The sequence below is a fragment of the Astatotilapia calliptera genome, chromosome 3 (genome assembly GCF_900246225.1).
Source record: "Astatotilapia calliptera chromosome 3, fAstCal1.2, whole genome shotgun sequence".
In the NCBI taxonomy this organism is placed as follows: domain Eukaryota; kingdom Metazoa; phylum Chordata; class Actinopteri; order Cichliformes; family Cichlidae; genus Astatotilapia; species Astatotilapia calliptera.
In genome coordinates, this window is record NC_039304.1 from 20,410,432 (window position 1) to 20,433,604 (window position 23,173).

The 23,173-nt window shown below is 41.9% G+C and overlaps 1 protein-coding gene and 1 long non-coding RNA gene across 2 annotated transcripts in view; both read right to left on the minus strand.

The window, feature by feature from the left end:
• LOC113013492 (sushi, von Willebrand factor type A, EGF and pentraxin domain-containing protein 1-like) overlaps window positions 1-17,441 on the minus strand; it is a 40,874-nt gene extending 23,433 nt beyond the window's left edge. Inside the window, exon 1 of the mRNA XM_026154475.1 lies at window positions 16,251-17,441. Within this exon, the coding sequence (XP_026010260.1) occupies window positions 16,251-16,811 (561 nt within the window). The 5' untranslated portion in view covers window positions 16,812-17,441. The remainder of the gene's footprint in view (window positions 1-16,250) is intronic.
• A 2-nt stretch (window positions 17,442-17,443) lies between these two features.
• LOC113018920 (uncharacterized) lies at window positions 17,444-22,841 on the minus strand. Its single transcript, XR_003271883.1, has 3 exons — window positions 22,739-22,841; window positions 17,980-18,159; window positions 17,444-17,812 (listed from the first exon to the last, which is right to left on the minus strand). It is a non-coding gene; the product is annotated as an uncharacterized LOC113018920 (long non-coding RNA).
• Window positions 22,842-23,173: the final 332 nt, after the last annotated feature.

A 23,173-nucleotide genomic window follows, 5' to 3' on the forward strand; every position in this document is an offset into this window, starting at 1 on the left:
TGACACGTGAAAGAGAAACGGATAGAAATGAAAGATAAAACTGATGAGCTAATGCTGAGGCAGTCTGAGACAGCAAAAACACAGAGTAATTACAAAAAACACACAACCTAAAAGACAACAACTACTACTTAGTAAATATAAAACAGTACAGAATACTTGTACTGTTAAATAAATACTGTTAGCATGAGTCACAGTATATTAATTCACTCATTATTCTAGAGTAGGGGCGTCACAAATTAGGCCCAGGGGCCAGTATCAGTCTGACAAAGACTCCAATTTGACCCCACTGTTTTGGAAAATGTAAAGGATTGCCAAAGTATTAGACTTTCAGCAAGTTTTTACAGCTTGTCCTACTGATAAAGACCTCCTCCACAGTCAATCACAATACACTAAAGAAATTAACTGATTTGTCCATCCATTTTCTTCCTGTTATCCAGAGGCGGGTTGCTTGGCAGCAGCCTAAGCAGAGAAGCCCAGACCTCCCTCTCCCTAGCCATCTCCTCCAGCTTGTCCAGGGGAACACCAAGGTGCTTCCAGAAAAGCCGAGAGATATTATTTCTCAATGTGTGCTGGGTCTGCCTGGAACACCTCACTCAGGAGCCATCTTTGTTAGATGCATGAACCACTTCAACTGGCTCCTTTCAATGTGGAGGAGTAGTGACTCTACTCCTCTCGTAGAGCCAAACTCCTCACCCTATCTCTAAGGGAGAGGCCAGACACCCATCAAAGAAAGCTGATTTCCATCGCTTGTATCAACAACCTATTTTTGCCACTACTCAAAGCTTGTGACCATAGTTGAGGGTAGGGACGTAGATCGACTGGCAAATCAAGAGCTTTACTTTTACCTCCCACTGAATACTCAGAGGAACACACCCTCAAGTATCCTCGAGTGGGTAAAGAGCTGGTCCAGTGTTCTGTGACTGGGACAAAAACCACTCTGTTCCTCCTGTGTCGGAGGTTCGACTAAGGGACTGAGTCTCTTTTCCACCTCCTTTCGAGGGGAAGCTGAGGAGTGTGATCCCTCTATAGCTGGAGAACACCCCCTTCTTAAATATGGGAAGCACCACCCTGGTCTGCAATCCAACGAAAACAGCCCTACAACATCCAGAGCCTTCAGGAATTCAGGGCGAACCTCATCCACCCCAGGGGCCCTGCCACCAAGGAGTTGTTTAACTGCCTCAGTGACCTCACCCCCACAAATGGATGAGTCGTACAGTCATACTGAGCTTGGTCCGCATTTCTTTAATTTACTCCAGAAGCATTTCTGTATCAAGGAGGAAAAACTGAGACATACTGTTGAAACTGCACTTCTTTTTTTTACATTACAATGTCTGAGGGATTATAAGTGTAATTAAACTTCAGGGCCGCATAAGATCAAACTGGGCCACAATGTAAAATTAGATTGACTTCCTGGTCCAGAGTAAATAAATTTGTGATATTTTTGTACAGAGCCAACAAAGCTCAGTAGTAGATCTCCTAATAAAGTCAAATCTCTCCCAATCAAATCCATTCTGAGTTTGTTTTTAAACACTATTCTGTTGATTTCTATACTAGTGAGTATTTTCAGGGGCACATCTTTTTACCTGCATGTTACCTATTCTTTAAAGTTTCACTGGACCAGGCTGCTTTCTGAGTATAAACTTTTAAATAAACCAAACCAGGACGCCTGCTCGCAGTGAGGCAGGTGTGACACATCAACTCATGTATAGCTTCACTGCCCCTGTTGGAGTAAATCACCTCTCCATTAGCAAACATGTAGAAGATGAAGGAGAATTTCAAAAACACACTTGGGACTAGGATGCTGGGAAGAGTTGGATCTTGGATGGGGTTTGTTTGTGTGTGGATTCCAGAGTTTGGAAAATCTGTTGCAAAACAGTCCAGAACAAATCACGGCTGTATTTTACAGACTCGTACAGTACTCACTTGACGTAAGCTCTCGGCTGCAAAATGAAGCACCTACAGAGAAGATGGTGCAAATTTTCAAGAAGTTAAATCAAATTAAAGCTAAATTAATTGAACTAAATTACTTGGGTAAAGAGAAAGATGGAGAAAGATGTGGCATCTCTAAGAGCTGACAGTGTTTCAAAGAGATCTTTGTAAGCATCCAGGGCCTCTCTGAGATTTACTGCACTACAGCGAGCTGCAGACGCACCCGATGTTATGAGAGCTGAACTCAGCTGACCTCTCGGTGTGAGTGTCTTTGCCCTACCTGGATGTCTGTCGGCAGCTCCCCACAGATGTGTGATGGGACTCTGAGAAATCTCGAAGTTATCGATGCATGGTGACAACTGTGAGAGAGCAGAGGCATTTTGACGAATCACATCTGGCGAACAGTTTTTTGGTTTTTTTGAAGGGCGCTTTTGTCACGGTTCTGGGTCAGTTTTGACCCAGTATTTTGAGTTTCTCGTGTCTTGGTTTAATTTTGTATTTTGTGTTGTATTTTGATTCTTTTACATTGTTGACCATTATGAGAATTATAGGTTTCTGTTTATTCATGTTTTAGGGTTTGCTCCTTGGTTGTGTTCTCATGTTTATTGCAGGTTTAGTTCAGTGTCTAGTCTGTCTCTCAGTGTCGTGTCTGCGTCTTTATTTAGTGATTCATGTTTCCTGTTTTATTGTGAAAGTCTATGTCTTATGTTAGTGTGTGCAGCTTTGCTCCCCCTGTCTTCCTCCTGTTGCCCATTCCCTGATTACCACCCTGTGTATATTAGCCCTGTGTTTTCCTGTGCTCAGTGTCGCGTCGGACCCTCAGATTATGCCTGTGTGTTTTTGGTCTCAGTAGTCTATGTTCACTTCATGTTTTGTTTTGTCACCAGCAATAAAGCTGAGGTTTTTGAGTTTCAATTTAGTGTCTGAGTCCTGCATTTGGTGCCACCTCTCCATCCGCCTGCACACAGAGCCTTGACAGCTTTATCCTATGACGTCTGTACAGCAATTTTAAATAATCCAATAAGATCACATCTTGAAGGAATCATATTTTGCGCCTTACTTGAAATTACTTCACGGATTTGGCTGATGACTGGAGTTACGATATTTAATAAACTCACAGTTCTGACACTCGCACAGAAAAAGTGTTCATTAATTGATGCCTTAAAGCTGCATTTGGTTTATTTATTCTATTCTCACTCTGTCAAAGTCAAGCACATCTTCAAATGTCACTTCTCACCCCTCACTTCTTTCCTTTCCTCTGCTATACCCTGTTTCACTTTTTGTGCGTGTCCATAGTTCATTTTCTCATTTTTCATTCGTGGTCATAAGGGAAGTTTGTTGTTACGTCGCATGTTTGTGTGTGTGTGAGATAATGGTAAAATGAGGAGGCCTCGGGGTTCGTCTAGACGTTAAGAGGTCGGAAAGTAGGCCCCTGTTTCTGGAAAGTATTTGGTATCCATTTCAGAGGGGAGAGCAGGGGTGAGTGAAGGAGTGTGACGGAGTGTGACAAGAGTAGGAACAGGAGTGTGCAGGCTGCTGTTGAGTAACAAAGGTTAATACTGTCCGTGTTATTAGACATAAAAGGCAGCACAGCTGAACCAGTGCATTTAGAATTCAGACCTGAGTCTTCAAATTAACATTGAATGTCAAAACAAACACACATTCAAAAAAGCCACATCAGAAAATCCCCTGAGTAAGCTGAACTTAGCCTCATTCGGATGTTTACTTTTGTCTCAGGAAAGGAGCAGTCTTTTCTGCACGCATAAAGTATAAAGTTAAACTTGTACAGCTAAATGAATACAGCTGAAACATTAGTGTCCACTAATATTAGCCAATCAGTATTTTTCCACATGAAAATAATAGTTACTATCTTGCAAATGTGCAAATTTTGTCACCGTACTAGTGTCGGTCAAACAAATGATGATTTGTATTTACTACCAGGTTATCTGTCAATCACCCACATTCTTCGCTCTCATTGGTTGTGGCTTCAGTTCCTCTCCTGATAGGTGATAAAATGTATATCTTGTGACAGGCAAAATCTGCACTGTTCAAATAAATACTGTTGCAAAAGAGTATTTAACCCAGCAGTGACTTTCAGTATCATTATCATTAGTATCTGTCTATTTGTTTGTGCTTGTGTGACATAATAAAAGTCAGGCTCCCTCAAGAACTGCTGAAGTAAAAAACAAATACATTTCAGTGATGTAAAAGCTCATGATCATCACAGTTTTCAGGTTATAGAACTTTATGAAGTACAGAAATAAAGTTATATGTTTTGTTGTCACTGGCTGGCTGTGCTGCTTGAACCAATGAGGACAAGTCAAGGAGGTTTGTAAACAGCCAAATTCAGGACAAATTAATCTTGTCTGACTAAAATTTGAACAATGCTCTGGGAGGAGCAGTGATTCTTGTGAATTGTGGATAGATGGACAGGCAGATTATGAATGCCTCGTCCTTGCATGATCCTTAAATTATGGTGTAAATTCGCATAATGCAACTCTTTTTTTTCCCACTAAAATTTAATTTTAATATGGCTCTAGGCTGTAATTGCTAATTGTAGAGTAGTAGAGTGAAACCAATTATTTTTTTGTTAGCAGAAACCAAAAGGCAAGAAAGGTAAAGTGAAAATTATAAAAATAAAATACAATACAGCTTCATTTTATAAGAACTACTCACCAACTGTGGAAATGAGACCATCATAGGAGTAATTGGATACATGTTAAGAGGCTGAATTGCATCTTCTGCCATGAAAAATCACTCTGAAGCCCAGAGTTTCCTTTCCTCCAAACCCAAGAATTAATGATGACAATGGAGACAAAGAGCAGCTCAGTCAGTCAGCATTTTGTGAGAAATAAATTCCCCAGAGTGTTTCAGTAAAGCATATTTGAGGTCGATGGAGAGAGTTTCAAAGAAGAGAGCGGAGAAGTGTTCAGTCTCAATGATTCAGTATGAAGAGGCCCAGCGGAGCAGAACCTGAGATTAATGCATTTCTTCCTCTGGAACCCAAAACATACAATCAGACTCACGCTCACACTGAAGCATACACATCATGTTGAGTCTATTATGTCCATCGCCATGACAGCGTCTGAATATATTTCCAACTACGCCCAAGTCTCTGTGTGTTTAAGGTGTACACTCATAAATGCACTATTCAAAATTAGATCCTTTTGACAATATTACTCTGGCCATGAAAGTGAAGTACGCTATGGGCAACAATTCTTTGCCAACTTGTTCCTAACGTCTGTAACACCATCCACCTAACTGTTCCCGAAACAAAATATAAGAGGATGAAATATCTGGGTTAAGGTAGACTTCTTCATAAACAAAGTCTAGGAATCTTTTTGGTTGGCCTTATTTTCAAGCATGCAATTTTATTTTGATTTCAATGGTCACTGAAAAATAAACACTGAGTATTTACGCAATGATCTTATGCACGCGCGGTTCAGCTGCTCATTATCACAAGTACGTACTCAGTTTACTGACAGATTCATCGTGTTGGAAATGATTTGAGAACTCAACATCTCAACTCATCGTTTAATGTCTTATATTACACAGAATCATAGATAACAATATGTAATATGAGGCATTAATAAGCACAGAGTAATCATTATTATTACTATTAATGCAAATATCTAATCACCTAATCGAATGGCATCAACTCAGTGCAATTAGACATGTAGACATGGTCAACACAACCTGCTGAAGTTAAAACTGAGCATCAGTATGAGGAAGAAAGGTAATGTAAGTGGCTTTGAAGTTTTCATTGCTGTTGGTGCCAGTGGCTCTAAATACAGTGGAACCCCGACTTACGAAATTAATTTGTTCCTGAGGGTCTTTCGTAAGTCGAAAATTTTCGTGAGTCAAAGCACCCATCGCGCCTTTTGAGTGAACGATAGGCTATAGGCTAATTGCTAACTGCAACAACAATACGTTGTTCAAGTGGAACAGCGAAGCGCAAGTACGAAAGCCAAGGGGGTTGTCACATGATTCGGAAGGCATTGTGGGCATTGTAGGCTCAGCCAAACAGAGCCAGCGGATTTCGTTACGTGGGCATTTTGCCGTAGCAGGGGCAGAAATATTGCCGTTAAGTGCCATCGTAACTTGAATTTTTCGTTAAATGTGGTATTCGTAAGTCGGGGTTCCACTGTATTTCAGAAACTGCTGATCTGCTGGGATTTTCCCACACAGACATCTATAGGGTTTACAGAGAATGGTCTAAAAGAGAGAAAATCATTACTTAAATAACCTCTGAATGGTCAGAATTTGGTGTAAACAACATAAAGGTATGGATCCATCCTGCCTTGTACAGTTGTGGTCAAAAGTTTACATACACTTGTAAAGAACATAATATCATGGCTCTCTTAAGTTTCCCATTATTTCTAAAACTCTGATTTTTCTCTGATAGAGTGATTGGAACAGATACTTCTTTGTCACAAAAAACATTCATGAAGTTTGGATCTTTTATGACTTTATTATGGGTTAACAGAAAAAAGTGATCACATGTGCTGGGTCAAAAATATACATACAGCAACATGAATTAACAATTTTGGTGACTTAGAAAGTTGTCAGTGAAATGAGCTTTATAGCATGGCCTCTTAACTTCTTGTGAGTGATTATGAGCGACTACAGCTGGTGACTTTTCTGATGCCAGTTAAATTGAGCTCATTGGACACAAACACCCACAAATGCCACAATGGGAAAGTCAAAGGAGCTCAGCATGGATCTGAAAAAGCGAATTATTGACTTGAACAAGTCAGGAAAGTCGCTTGGGGCCATTTCAAAGCAGCTGCAGGTCCCAAGAGCAACAGTGCAAACAACTGTTTGTAAGTATAAACTGCATGGCACTGTTTTGTCACTGCCACAATCAGGAAGAAAATGCAAGTGTGCAACTGTGTGATGATATCACATCAACATGCCCCAAAATCTCTGAGGAATGATTCCAGCACCTTGTTGAATTTGTGCCACAGAGAATAAAAGGAACTCTGAAGGCAAAAAAAGAAAAAGAGTCCAACCTGGTAAGCGATAGGCTTACTTGCTGCTTTTGCCCCATTTTTAAAAAAAGCTTAGGTACCTACACATTGTGAGATACCAGCATTCTTATTAATGCACCCAAACTGAATCTCATAAAACTAGGTGGTATACAGTTTAATGCATAAAAACTAAACAGTGATAATACCCACTGAATCATGGGCTGAATCATGACTTCAGTTCCTCCACTACTTGTTTCCATGTTACATCTTCCTTGGCGGGGTCATTACAACAGCTGAAGAACACATCATAAAATCAAGCTTCTGCTGCCGCAGCTCAACTCCACTTTCTTCTCTGGTCCAATACCAAACTTTTGTTTTGCATGGCTTAACTCAGTGTATTCGATTTGAGTTTGGTTTGGTTTTTAACAAGTGCCAGTGTTTATCAGTGCATTGGTTCAGGTTGCCTTCCTATTGGTTGGTCAGCAGACATAAGTCATGGCTGAAGTCATGTTGTCAGACTGTCGTCCAAAATTTCAGACACAGTTTGAATTTTATCCCGAGCTATCATCAGTCACAAGACTGTTTAAACAGCCAGCTTTGAAGCTCTGCCACTCTACAGTGTGTGATTACGGTTTTGGGGTCACAACCATTGATATATCCCTTATTCTCTCAGGCAGACCCTATTTCACAATCACACAGAGTATAGCTGGCGTTAACAGGTCAAAGGGAGGCGCAAAAGCACATGCTGCCGCCGTCTTAATTAATCATTTTACAGATTAATGAGGTGCTATATATATATACATACAGTGATAGCACAGCCCCACATCCCACTGCAGACTCAACATATTTAAAGCTCTTCTGGTGTCTCTGCACATTCCTATGTGGCTTATCAGGCCTTTTCTGGCTGGTAGGAGCTCCAAGCCTCTGTCTCACCCATCCCTGCAAGAGTACCTCTGATACTGAGGAGGAGAATGGAGGAATACAGGAAAGAAGCAGCCAGACTGAAGGGGAGGAAATGATTAAGAGTGAGATGGCGGGAAATGGCAGCTGCAGAGACAGGAAACAGTCTTTTTTTTTCTTATCATCTTATCACAGCTGGGGAATCGCTTCAAAGAGATGCACCTTGCTTTCATTTAACACAGAGGGGACTAGTTTGCACTGGCTGTCCACGAAAAAACTTCCTTTTTTAAACTCTTCTACTCTTAACTCGAGTCTGGCTTAAATTTCTTCATAGCTTGAGGTGAGAATTCACTGACTTGTTTGAAATTTGCTGGGTGACTCAGCCGCAATAAATTTAAAAATGCTCCAGTGAGCAAATGCATTTTTCCCCCCCTCTTCTTTCCAAAATAAAAGGACCTCTTGAATCACCCTGTCTAAGACAACATTTTCCAGCATTCAGGTGATGGATGGTCTTCATTTCCCATTTTAATTTGCTGCTCTCAGAAATTCGGGCCAAGTATCAGACTCCCAAACATCGCAAGTGTATGTTAGTGTTTGTGTGCCTCCTCTGGCCAAGAATGAACAGGAACCCTACGGCTCATCTCCGCAGGCCAAATGTAAGCAACTTACACAGCCCCCCGTTTAATCTAATAGACAATGTTTTGAAAAACAACGCTGCATATTTTGGCTGTAATGCGTCAAAGCTGATGACTATGACGTCCCCTCCTGCTTGGACAGGCTGGGTGGGAAGGAGAAGATGATAGAAAGGCAAAGCAGTGGGACAAACAGGAAAACTGGATTGAGATGTTAGCATGTTTGTTTTGCTTGTTGTGGTCTGGCAAAGCTCGATGTAGTCAGAACAGAAATGTGTATGAAGACTGATCCACGAGTGCCTTCATCCTATGGAACATCAGCTTGGGAATATAAGATGTTGGCTTGGAATCAAGTTTTCACAGTGGGAAAAAATATCTGGGCCGCTCTAAAAAATGCCAAAGTTCTCCTAAACTAACACAAAGCAAGAAGAAAATACTACAGTCACATTAAACGTTTACCTTCTGATTTTTTTTTACTATATAGCGACTACTGAAAATGAAGTAGTTGTTTATGAGGTTTGGGAGCCAACACCGTGTTTCCCCTCCGAATCGGCCTTCATAATGCGGCTCAAACATGGATGGTGGATGTTTGAAGGATTCAAAAATCCAGCAGGAGAAAAAAAAATATGTTTGCCAGCTTTAGCCTGACCTTTCATATTTATAGACACACTGCAAACATATATTCTCATGCATACACTCTAGTTTACAGACCATAATATAACATGTCTGACTTATATAGGATGACAACCATGTAAAGACATGCAGCTGCTCCATAAACTGTGTGTGTGAGTAATAAGCATGACTATGTGTGGTTTTTTTTCTGGAGAGCTGGGCACATAAGGAGCTGCTGGATCTTTTCCCTGAGGAAAAAGGGGAAAATCTCCCACCTGATAGTCCAACTTATATGGATTTCCAAAATCACACTGGCCAGGAGAGCAGAAAGCTCCTTACCAGGTGGCTAACCCTGGTAAACTACTCTAATATCTGGTATGACCCAGATTTTGGGAGAGTAAGCACACAGCTAACCAGTAGTCAGGTAAAAACATTACTGTGAAAGTGTTTCCCCCTGTTTTTTACTTCATTTTTCCTCTTATTCTTCCATCTTTCTCCCACTCCCATTTCTTCCATTATCTTTCAGCACACGCTGCCCATCTGTCTGTGTCTCGTGCAGCTGTGAAGGCAAGCTGACACAGCCAGACCGCCAAGTCCAGTTTAACACTCTGCTCACTAGGATTTCAAGCCAGGTCTTACTTTAGAGAGAAAGAAGGCTTTTATTTAAAAGAAAGAGATCTGGCAGCATGTGGCAACGCATCACAAAAGGTGAATCTTCAGGGGAAAGACAAACGAGGCGGCAGAACAAAAATGATTCTGGAGTATTTTTAGTAAGATTGTACGCATAGAGAGATTTTATTTTTATAGCTGGGACTCGTATCCAAACCCAACTGTAATAAAAGAAACAATGGAAAAAGCCGTAATTCCTGAATCATTAAGATTACGAGCAACAGACAAAAATAAAAGCAAAGGCTTGGAGCCGTACCACCTTCGAGATATCTGCTCGTGTATGAGGCAAATGCGTGGAAAATGACTAAGTGTTTAAAAAAAACCTTGGAGAAGCGGAGGTGACGCACGCTGCTCATTTCTCGAGGTCAGTGTGGGTTATTCCTTAAGAGCTATTCATGAAATCATGTACTGAAAGTCATCAACGACTTCGAACGGCGGCCGTGCTGGAAAAAATAAACTCAAGTAGGAGTGATGTCATCATTAACAAGGCTATCATGTCTAGAGCGAGGCTTGAGAGGACGCAGACCCTGCAGTGCTGTGAATCATCATCATGATTAAGTGCCGCACACTTAATGAACTAAAGAGTACATAACAGTTACTGCATTATAGATTTTTTCACTCCCTGCTGTGCGTAAGTGAAAGGAGAAAGAAAAAGCCGGCGACGCTTTTTATATTTTGAAATGTCTCTGAACTAAAGTGTGGAGTTTTCAAAGTTTCACACTGCTGGTATTGCTTTCAGGAACCTAGGGGTCTACATCAGATTATATTAATCGTGGAAAAAGCTAGTGGGAACGCCATCAAAAAACTGAAAACAATATCCAAACTCAGAGCCTCGAGGTCCAAACGACGACCTCAGCAGGTCACCAGCAGCGTTTGAAGCCTTTTCCAATGGCACGCTTCTACCATCCAACTTCATGCAGCGACTGGCCAGATGTCCAAAAAAATAGCTTCTGGTTTTTCATTTAATACACAACTACATTTTTTTGTGGGTGCAGAACAATAAATGCCTTTTAAGGAAAGATTGTCTGAAATGGTGCTCTCTTTTCCTCATCCCACCAGTTTCCATGACAGCTGAGCTTCTCGCTGCGCTGTAGAGCACTGGGTCTTAAAAAGTTTCTGCATGCACTGTTGAATTTTAGTAAAAAAATTAAGGCCAGTATGATGGCATTAAAAAGCCCTGCTTTATTTTCTCTACATTAAAGTGGATCCACTAATGCTCATTGCTTCTTTTGTTGTTTTTTTTTGTTCCTGGATTCTAACAGGACCTGTTTTTCTATGACTGTACTGAGCAAACAGTCTTTAAAAAAAGATCTGCATACTGATGTTTAGGCTCCAGCAGGCACTGTGCATTCTTATTAGTGATATTTCCAAGTATTGCATGTAGACACAAACACCACTGTCACCTTACAGCAAGGAGATCCTGACCGTGGCTTGCGTTCTCTCTGAGTCCTCCAGCTTTCTATCACAGTTCAACGACAAGCGTCTTAGGTCAGTTTGTGATTCTAGATTAGCCATAGGTGTGAATTTAAACGTGAATGGCTGCTTTCCTCCATGTGTTAGCCCTGCGACAGACGGCCACAGGTGACTACAAGCCAGAGTACTCCTAGTGCTGGTCCCCAACACCCAGATAAATGGGGAGGGTTGTCTCAGGAAGGGCATTCAGTATAAAAATCTTTGCCAAAATAAATATACAGATCATCAAGAATGAGTTTTCCATACCGGATCACTCAAGTCAATTGACAGCCACTGACCAGCAGGGTGCCGATGGAAACTATTCTACTGCTAGGCAAAAAAAGAGGAGGCAGAGGAGAGGGGGAAGGTGTGTTACATATGCAGAGGGCTGGTGTGACAGGACAGGATGGAAGATACCTAAAGGGAGCAACCAAAAAAAGAAGAAGAATAGGACGTTTGTGCTTATTTCCAGGAACATATTTTTAGTTTCAGACTCTCCTAGAGCAGCTTTGCATGATCCACAGTTCAAAATAATGCTTATGATCTTTTGGTTTACTTGTGATGTGACAGTAACAGGTAGAGCTGGGCGATATAAGATTTTTTCATATCACGATATGTTTTTTTCATTTCAGGCGATAATGATATATATCAAGATATAAGCCAAATAACTACATTTGTAAGATGTAAATGTGCCGTTGCTCACAAGTAAAATGTGAAATAATCAGCAGCTTGTTTTTAAATATTTATTTCCCATAATAAGTTCAACAGGGTAGATGTACTTAAGGAACATGAGACTTTTTCAGATAAATAAAGGCAAATATTGCAAAGTACACAAAAGGCAGCCGCTAAAGCGTTTAAGTTTCAAAATAGAACAAACAAAACAGACTACTAAATTGTCAATTCCACTTAGAAACAAAATATTAATTCTAAAAATAAATCTTAGTTTGTTTTACAGAAGAACAGACAAAACTGACTAACTTTTGTCAATATCAAATAAACTGAGAACTAAAAGGAAATTCTCAATCTCTCCTTGTTGTATAGCTTAGCTTTTCAAACAGTTTTAACAGTTACTTTAGTCTGACAAAAGCCGAATGACGAATTAGCGCTTCCAGTCAGAGATTGAGCATGCATTGGTTTATTGTATTTCCAGACTTGCTTTCGACACAATTTACAGTGAACGCTACTCTGTTTTTGTCAGACTTGAAATAGCCGAAATACCTTCACACTACGGAACTTCTATGGCTCTTCCGTTCGACAATCTCTCCGGCGTTGGAACCATCATCTGTTTTCTCTTCGGTAACCTTCGGTCACGCTCGGTTGATTTTTCTAGTCGGCACACTCATTTCCTCCGTTACCCGGGCGGCACGGCGGCTGGCTGCTTCCCAAAACAAATACACGTGCGGCTTGGCACTTGTGCTGTACGTAACAAGTCACGTGACGTGACGCTGCGGCTGTGATTGGTTCGGCTCTGCACTACTTAATTTGGATTGGCTGTTCTTCTTCTTTTTTTTCTTTTTTTTTTAAGAGGACAAGAGCGGTGAGGCCTATCGCAATAGTTAAATTTTTCTATCGAGAAAAAGTTATTTCGCAATACATATCGTTATCGTTCTATCGCCCAGCTCTAGTAACAGGTCTTCTTTATTCATTTTCCTCATCTACACCCCACCTGGAGGGGGTCTACGCTCCAAGAACCAAAGTTACAAAGTGTCACCATTAAGAACAGCTCAAAAGCTTTCTGCTTTTAGCTAAGGTGATAAGTATTAGAAAAAGTTTATGAGTATGACATCACTTAACCAGACTTAGCATTACTAAGTTTACACGCCAAATGTATAACAAACCGCTGAGCGTTACCTTCAATCTTACCGTAAACCAAAATCAGAAATCATTATTTAACCTACATAATTTGATGCTTTAAGCCTACCGCATGATGTATTAGGTGAAAAGAGAGATGGCAGACAGACAGACAGACAGAGAGAGACGGAGATGAAGAGCGCTGGAGGAGAGCCCTGTCTCTACATGCACGGCTGGTGGAAAAATGTCTCTCTTAATGGATCCCAGCTTTCTACAGCACTTAGAACAGCCAAGACCCGCCGAGGGAATAAAATATGGCATTATTATTATTATCCTGCAATTATCAATTATCCTCTCTCTCCCTCCCTGCCTAACTTTCACTGTCTCTGTTAGTTTCTAAGCACCGATGCACACGTTCACACGGATTTAAACATGCACACTCAGGCGTTCGGGACTTTCTGTCAGACTGATCCACGTGGGGGCACGTGTTTGGAAGAAATAACTAAGAACATGCGCTCTCCTACAGAGAAACCACAGAATCTGCACTTCAAAACTCTGATGGTTGCACTGCAGTTTAGCTGGTACACGATGACAGCCGGATATGCGCCTTGTTGACTAGTGTTAGCGGAGCCATTTTTTATGTGACAGATGGAAACAGACAACAAAACTCCTTTTTTCTTTTTCCAGTCAGATTCGGACAGACGACTCAAAAAAAACCCCAAAAAACAGAAGAGAGATTACGCAATAAATTAAAGACAGATTTTTCACTCTAACATCACTTCCTTGATCCTGTGAAGACACACAGTAAATGTCAGACTGTTCTGCTCCATCAGGTCGAAGCTTCTTTTATTTATTTATTTTTCTGGACGTCTGTATCTGCTAGCCTCATCTGCCTCCAGAAAAAAACAAAAAACTCAGCTCTGTGTAGGCAGCACGCAGTCAGCCCACTCTCACTCTGCAGAGGTTGGAAAGAAATACGGGGGTGTTTGCTGGCTATGAGATGTGAAATTCAAGCTTTTATTTTAATCAGACTTTTAATCTGTTACAACCAAGTTAGGAGCCTAAGTAGAAATACGCCCTAAAAAAGCCATCTTTGACTGATTTAGTCCACGACATCACTTGATAAATCACCTAAAGCATTTTGAGTGCTTCTGAATAATGATAAGGCGCTAAAGTTTGCCCTGAAAGCCTTTTCTTGCTATTGTTGTGGTCTTTAGCAGCTGGGATGCAGCCAGCAGTCTGCTTATCAGCACTTAGCGAGGCAGGGTGAGAGAAAACCTGTCCTGAGGGCCAAGCTTTCAGTGCTAAGCCGGAGGATACGGTCCAAGACTATTAGCTTTAAACGGGGATGGAGAGATGGGTAAACCTGCCAGAACTTGGCGTACCTCTGCCTTTGTCTACAAATGAGGCTTTTTGTTACAAAGTTCACAAAGTGCAGCAAAAAACTGATTTAAGTTTAAAGAGCAAAAGCAAAAATTAACAGAAAATTCAGAATGAGTGGAAATATGAATTATAATTTCAGGATCGTCAAATCTAAACTGTTTTTTTTTTTAATCTAATAAGTGACATAAATAACACGCTGCTTCTGTGTGTCGTGTCTATGCATTGTCCATTTTTTGCATATCAATCTGCACCTTTAAGCGGCACCAAACAGGGACGTGCTGAGATAGGAAAAACTGGAGCTGTTGTGTCTTTAACCACAAACAGATGGCATGCAATAACACGCAAACTTACTGAAGGACAACTGGAATGACATTCAGACGCTGCTTCACAATACCAGGCTGTTACTTAACACCAGATTGCTGACTGTAACTCTTTACCCCTTGAAAGCATGCTACGAGTAATCCCTGAAGCTCTTTTGTGAAATAAGTGGTTTCTGTCATATTTCAGGCCTGCTGTCAGAACAAAATGACCGGGTTTGGATCAGAAGTTAGTGAGGGTGGTTTCAGGGTGGTTACAGCTACCCTTGGAAAAACCCAGAAACTATTCTAATGATCGACAAATCACATTATTGATCTATACTGAGGCATCAAACTCTTCAGGGGCGGTCGTCAAATGCCGTCTTTGTGGTGGAAACATCTCACTCTGACATCACTTCGGTTGTGTGTCATGTCCTCAGACCAAAGACTTATCCTAAACTGAACAGGATAGTCGGGGATCTGAAGGAAGGTGGGGGGAATAACACAAAGAAAACAGTCTGGGGTTGAATCAAACTCAGGTCTCTGCAGCCTTTCAGAATATAGTAAATGGCCTGGTTTTCTACTTTACTTGAGCACACAAAGCACTTTATAGATATTTATACAACATGCATCATTCATCCATTACAAGAACTTGTTTTTTACGATTTTTCTAGCCAACATTCACACTCTGATGAACACATGTGACAGGAACTTGGGGTCAGTATCTCGCCCAAGGATGCTCTGGCATGGAGACTGGAGCAGCCAGGAATGCTTTACCTCCGGAGCTACAGCAACCCCATAGTTCAGCTCCTCACCCAGGTGAGCACTCAGCTGCAGCACTTCCTAGTGAGCTTGCAGACCCTAAATATCCCCCATCTTCTGCTGTGTATTCAGCGCTTCCATGAGTTTGTAACTGACTGCAGATCAGAGGCATGAGTCGAGGTGCCTGCATGTTTATACAGGACCAGACCCTATACCACCAACACAGCTTTTACAGCTGGGCTGTTTGGACTTGACGGATGAACTGTGGCATATGTCTTGGGTGTGTGTGTTTGTCTGTGTGTGTGTGTGTCAGGAAGCACAAATCAACAAACCATAAACAAGCCAACATTATGACCCCACATAACCCCCCAAAACTCCAGCTTTTACACTAAATCGGTCCAAACAGCTTGTTTAAGCTACAAAATCAAAGATAGCTAAACGCAAAGCTTAAAATCAGATTCATCTAATCGCGTTTAATCTTAAAAATTCATCTCTTCTACTTTTCTTTTCTCTCATTTTTCTTATTGCTCTACAGTTTGTTCAGATACATCCATGGTGTGTATTTCTGTGCACGCGTGCGCTCAGTCTTTATGGTATTTTAATCACTGGAAACCCCTGAACAATTAGCTGGCGAGCGGCTTCCCCTTCACTGTCTGCGGGTGTGTAATTTAGAGGAAAACAGCAACAGGCCTCATTAACATCAGCCTTTCTAGGCCATAATCACTCCATGCATGCACACACACACACACACACACACACCCAGCAGGTCGCAGACTGAAGAAATGTGAAGCAAGTTTGGGGTCAATGTCAAGATGTAAAGATCCATTAATCATTAATCCATTAGTCTGACTCACCGCTGCCCTCTGGAAGGCTCCTTTCGTGTAGGTGCCTCCTCCTCTGTAGTTGATGGCTGGGATCTCCTGGTTGAACAGGGAGCACTTGTGCTGGTGGGACTTAGGCGCAGTGATGTGGTCCACCCTCGTCACCACGTGGGTTTTGGATGAGAAGGTCACCAGCGCCACGCGGGTGTTCTCCGGTGCGACGGGGAAGTCGGACAGCATCTTGCGTATGAACCTCAGCTCACTCAGGAAGTTGTTGGCCCCCACGCTCGAGGACTCGTCCACCAGGAAAACCAGGTCCAAGCAGGAGCTTTTCTCACGCAGCTCACGCACATTTCGCTTGAACGCCATGCCGAGGCGCTCCACTTTGCTCTCTGCACTTTCTGACAGGTTACCAGCTGACGAGGAGGAGGAGGATGAAGACAGGGTTGACATCTGTCTGTACCGCCGAGGCTGCTGCTGCTGCCTCTGGGATTGTTGAACGGCTGGCCAGGCCGTGGTCCACGCATCCAGGACGCACAGGAGCAGAAGACAAGTAGTCCATGATAGTGTTAAAGAGTATCTTTGATAAAACATAGTTACAGTCAGCACAGCACCTCTACTGAAGGAGGACTCTGCAAAAAAAGAAAGACAGCTTGGATCCTCTTCACAAGAGGAGTTCAGTGAAGATAAAAGTGCCCTAAGCTTGCATCAGCGTCCAGGAGCACAGCAAACAGCAACAACTTGGTGCAGAGTTCCTCAAAAGCATTGCTAGATGAAGATAAAGGTCCTTTCATTCAAAACGTGCTTCTGTTTGTCTTTTTCTGTCTCCCCTCAGTGGAGCAAAACTCTGCTCTGCAAATGCTCAGCCTTCCTCACAAGGTGTCTGCCTCCCTGACTTTCCTGCAGAAATAAATCGGTGTATATGGCCACTTCCTCGCTCTCTGTGCATGCAGTGTTTAAGGCTTTTTTAACATAAACCTATATGCTCTTCATCTCCTCTCTGCCTGCCTGCATGCCTGTTAGTCAACCTTTCAGTCAGTGCATCTGATCCAAAAACCACCTCAAGCCTCTTCAGTCCTCTTTAGTCCCAGTGCGCTCCCCCTCAGGCTCCTGTTTGCCTATGTGACGCTCCTGCCTGCACCGTCAGCCAAGCTCCGAATGCTCGTTCCCCTCTTCTCCCCAAATCATTTAAAAAAACACACAGAGGAGGAGGAGGAGGAGGAGGAGGAGGGAGGAAAAAAGTTGAGAGACAGAGAGAGGTTGAGGGGAAAAAAGGGGGCCGTCCAGTCGCGGCGTGAAGTCATTTTTTTCCCCTTCATATCTCCTCCTCTTTTTCTCTCAACTCCCCCTTATTTCCCTATCTCTTTCTCTCTCTCTCTCTCTCTCACTATGTCTCTCACCCTCCCCCTGGCCCTTATCTCCTTCTCCCTCTCTCCTTGTATTTCTCTATCTCTCTCATCCGGACAGTGAAGTGAGGCTTTATGTCAGTGCTGCGCCTCGCCTGTCAACTTGTCAGCATTCCCAAAGAAAACATCAGCAACAGGCGCAGTGATCAACTCCATATGTCTGCACCGTGCACGTAACACAGCGTCGGTCTGAGATCAAACAAAGTCAGAGTGAAAGGTGGGAGAAAGGGAGGAGAGGACAAAAAGATAAGTCAGATAAAACCTTAGATAAGATTAAGGAAATTATTTCAGACACATGTGGAAGATTGTTAGTTCTTTTTTCCTTTTAGGCGCTATCCTTTCCTCTCCCTACTGACCTCCTTATCTGCCTTGTATCTTGCTCCAGACATTAAAAAACAGGAGGGAACTGAACCGTCTTCCTCTCCCTTTAATTTGCCCACTTTTTCCTGCACCACGGGATTCACACTCGTTTTTTTCTCCATCTCTCCTGTCTCCTTGTGTCTCTCTGCTGTTGTGTTTTCCACTAGTGATTTTATCTGTAACCAAAACAAAAGGCAGCCGGTGTTACAGAGGCACGCTGCGCCTATTAAAAACAAAAGCCTTAGAGTTACAGCCAAAAGAGCCATGGTCGCTCAAGAAGAAGAAGAAGAAGAAGAATGAGACTGCAGAAGGAGAGAATGACATCGGACAAGAGGAAGAAAAGGAGGGATGGATAAAGAGATGAAAAAGTTTGCAGACACCCAAACATAAACTTTCATTCATTCCAAAACATTACCCACTGTTCAGGGAAGGCTTTCCACAAAGGATTTCGAAACCTGGCTCCAGGGATGTTCTCCTAATCAGCCATTAGAGCATTAGTGAGATCACCGAGTGGGTGATAAGCGCTGTCTCGCAGTTTAACCCGAAGGTGTATAATGGGGTTGAGATCAGGGCATCTCTGCAGGCCAGACAAGTTTATTCCACACCAAAAAGGAAAAAGCCATTTCTTAATGGATCTGGCTTTGTGCTCAGGGGCAAGTTTCCACAAAGCTTGGAGCAGTTTAGGAATTCATTATACGCTGCAGCATTAGGATTTCCTTTGATCAAAGCCAGAGCTGAAACTCATTATTATATTTATCGCCCATTAGAACAGCAGTTCCCAACCTTTTTCAGCCCTGTCAGACCTACTCAGGAACCCCTTCATCAGGACCCCCCTCTCATGTTCTACGGTGTTCATTTAAGCTCATTTTAAACTGGAGCTGGACTATTTCCAGTACAGCATTTATCAGTTATGGTTAGCAAACTCAGCTGTTCCTGCATCACTGCGGACTTACCAGTTTGAACACCATCTGCTGACTACCTTTGGTTACTGCTAGATTTAACGTGTATTCATTACATTCAGTGATCTTTTTTTTTAGTCCATACCAGAAATATTATCAGACCGTGTCTGAGACATGAACTACCACAGTATAGAAGCATAGGACAAAATGACAGCGTTTAAGAAAGGAAACCCGAAGTGAGAAAATCTGAGCACAAATCAAACTGCTCAGATAAAAACCAAAGAATAAAAGTGGGTTTAAATGGGTTTTTAAAGTGTCTAATAATAGACAGGCACTGATGTGAGGAGGCAACATCAGACCAGCTACAGCAAAGACCCGATATCCTCTGTCTTTTCATCTGGAACTCGGGAGCTAGGAGCATTTGCTCAGCAGACCTTTCTGATCTAGAGGGAGTGTGCAAACATAAAAGATCAGAGAGGTAAGAAGGCGCCGACCCATGTGATGCTTTAAAAAACAAATAAAAGTCAGTATAGGGAAGCTACTATGGGGGATATGTGGGCTTGCATGTGTGTGCCAGTTAATAGCTGTGCCGCAGCGCTTTGGACCAGCTGCAATCGGCTGAGCAGTGACAGACTGACACCTGAATAAAGACCGTTACAATAGTCAAGACGACCAGATCCACTGTGGTGAACCCATGCAAATAAAGAAGCAGCTGAAAGAAGATTTATTCTGTATGTGCACGAAGTCTAGACTGAGAGAAGATCATCATTGAGACGTGTTTTTAGTCTAAGACTAGGATTAATCAATGTCTGGGAAACGGACACTATAAGAAGGGGAGGGATAATCCCCAAACAAACAAAAAAAGGCACAGACAATGGTATGAATATAACTTCCAGGTTTTTATAACCTTATTTTGCAGCAAAAAGTCAGCAACCTTAAGCATTTTTATTAGACTAGACTGTTGATTGGGGCACAGACAACACAGGATTTTTGAGGCAGATATGGATACCAATATCTCGTAACTTAAAAATCTGATATTTCGATAAATTGGCCAATATTATTTTAAACACCAAACATCAACGTTTGTTACATGTAGCTGCCCGACTCGGCTCGGATCAGTTTTATTTGCAGCGTTCCAAACACAACCACCAGGGAAGTTGCAGAGCTCCCTCTGGTGGACAAACTATGCAACATGGTTTTCAAAATAACTGCCCGAACTGCCGCATGTGCATTTCCAGGTCGCTGAATGAAAATGTTTGCTTTCAGAAGGACTTTGTAATTTCAGCTAACAATTTCAACAGCTAGAAACTTATTTAGCTGATGATTTTCAACAGTTTATCCACAATTTTAGCTAGCTACTGTATTTCATATATTTATCAACAACGTTTAACAATTTACACAGCATATTTATGGTTTTATCTAACAGTTTCAACAGTTAATGTTAACTTTTGCAAGCTTTTTCAAAACTTTTTGATCATTTATGCATTTCTTCTATTGTGTTTTACACCTATTAACACCGTACTCTCCATCGCAACGTCTCAGAATTTGAAGTTTCCACTTTTGTAGTCCACAAAGACTAAAACCAGAAGATATCAGCATTTTTCTGATTAATTATATAATGAACTGAGGCTGGACCTCAGTTCATTATATAATAGATAACTACATGTATACATAAGAGAGCAATAAGACAGGGAAAGTAACAAAATAAGTGGAGGAGGCAGAAACAATAAAAACAAGTCTACAGAGGGTGTGTGTGTGTGTGTATGTGTGTGTGTGTGTGTGTGTGTGTGTGTGTGTGTGTGTGTGTGTGTGTGTGTGTGTGTGTGTGTGTGTGTGTGTGTGTGTTTCCACAAACCAGTCCACTGCACTCAGCTTTGCAGCGTTAGCCACAATGACACACAGTGTTTATTAGGCTCTATAAGCCAAGGTTTCGCTCCCTCTCGCTCCCTCATTTAACAGTGCTGGAAACTTCTCCAGTAAAGCAGTGGGAATAGAAAGTCCAACTGGACAGATAAACTGTCCGAGAGAGCAACGCAGACACACACACATACACACACACTGATGCAGACAAGAGACATAAAAACATATACTCGCAGTCTCACACATGCCGAAAGGGGGATGAGCACAGCTGTGACTTCCTGCTTTTTGGCTCTGGAGACCCCTCACCAGAATTCTGTGTTGGTCCCATAGGACACAGGGGGGTGGTGGTGGATGGAGAGGAAGTTTGTGAATGTGTCTGCTGATCACACTGAATATTTAGGCAAAATATGTGAAGGACTCCAACAGACTTTTGTGACACTGACGCTTTCTTATATTTAATCCCCTTGGTTTTCTTCCTTTTCTGGGTTTTAAATTCAGCGCACAGCCACACAAGTTGTGCAAATACCTTAACTATTTTTAAAAAAAAGTAGTGGGATTTGTCATTGTTGTGGGATGGAAAATTAAACAAATCTAAAAAAGGGAGAATAAATAAGCAGACAAATGCTCATCAAGTCTGCCACAGATCAAATTTAATGTTCGCCTTTCTGAAATTGCCATCAATTTGAGGCCTTTTTTTAGACGCTGACTCTCAAAAACAAAAATTAGAACTTTCTGAGGATCTGCAGCAAGCATGTGAATGGGGCATACGTGCACACAGACTGAAAGCAAGTGTGCGTGGAGGTCCAGAGGCTCGTCACAGACAATAGTTTCCCTGTGACCGGTGCTTGACTACACTGAACCTGTCTTGTGGTCTCACACAACTATACTCCACCTGGACAGCAGCTACAGTACTTAATCAAAATTCAGAGTCTTTAAAGAATAAATCATGTTGCACAGGTCTGGACTGCAGAGAGGAAGTTGTCTGTTTTTCCTTAAGATACTCTTACAAAAAAAAAAACCCTTTCACCTTTTCCTTCATGTGTCTGACCCTCCTGTCAGCAAGCATAAGCTTCAGATACAGTAGCTACAGCTGACAACACATTCCTCATATTTCCCGGCATTTCTCGCCTGAAGGATAAAACACTAATCTCAGCACAAGTAAGGCCTCTTCTAAACATTCCTGCAATGCTCATCCTGATCTAAGAACCCTTCCCACATCTGATGATTTACAGTAAATGTGGACATTTAAGGTTTATGCACCTATGTTTCCTTAATTTCTGATCAAGCCTAATGAAGCTGATCATTTATGACAGTTATAACACACAAAAACAGCTTCGTTGCTTCTTTACACGAGTATAAATTATACATCGTTAATCCTTGGACTCAGACACTGTCACCTGGAAATTGTGACGCATTCACTAGATATTAAATATGTTGGAGCTTTAATTTTTTTTTCTCTAAAAAGGATTTTGTATTGATTTGTCCTCAGCATGTATTGAATCTTTGCAGCTCTCTGGATTTGGACTTTGGCCACTTATTTGTCAAACAGATTTGTGTGTTCAAAGTCCCAATGCTTCAATTAGGTGGAGCAAAATGCAACAAATACAGTTGTTTTGTTTTATGTCAGCTAATGAGCTTTTAGCTTCGCTAGCCTGCCATCTAACATAAAACCTTTAACTGCCTTTGTGCATGAAACTTAAACGCTTTCTTTTTCTATCCCAGTCTATTGTCATCATTTGAAAGAGTTACAGAGCGTTTAAAACAACCAGAAGGAGCCACCACAGACCAGCAACACCAAGGCTTTCACTCTTTGTGGAGCTTTATAGTCTTAATTAGCTAATTAGCAACAGTTGGTGATGTAAACCCTACAAAGATGGTTCAACTGGCGGCGGCGGCAACAAAAATGTTTTGATGAGAAACCACAGGGTTTGTTTTTTTTTGCTTTCATCCAAGTCACTATGGATCTGTATACAAACAAAAATACAACTTTACTAACCTGTTAACCGCCTGCTGCTTCGCTGCTCTCATATGCAGAAAAGGGTTGTCCAGGCTGGTACAGACTTGTGCTACACCGCCCCCTGCCGGCGGCTGCACATCAGTACATGATCAAGGATGTGCTGACACAATGAGACCGCTAGGGGGAGAACGCGATGAACAAGATACAGGCACCTGTACCCAGACTGGTACTGGGTACAGGTGCATTAACTACTTAAGCAATGCACAGTGTTACTTTCCACTGTGCATTTTCTCTGCTGTCATTAATGTTTTTTGTTGACAGGTTTCATCAGCATCGTGTCAGAAATGACTTGTTTTGATACATTTAATAGGGGAGAGCGGGGTAAGTTGTCACACTTTTCACACTGACTAACTTTTACTGAGCACCATACATTACAACGTAATAAATGTTTCACCAAATGAAAGAAGGAAGTCT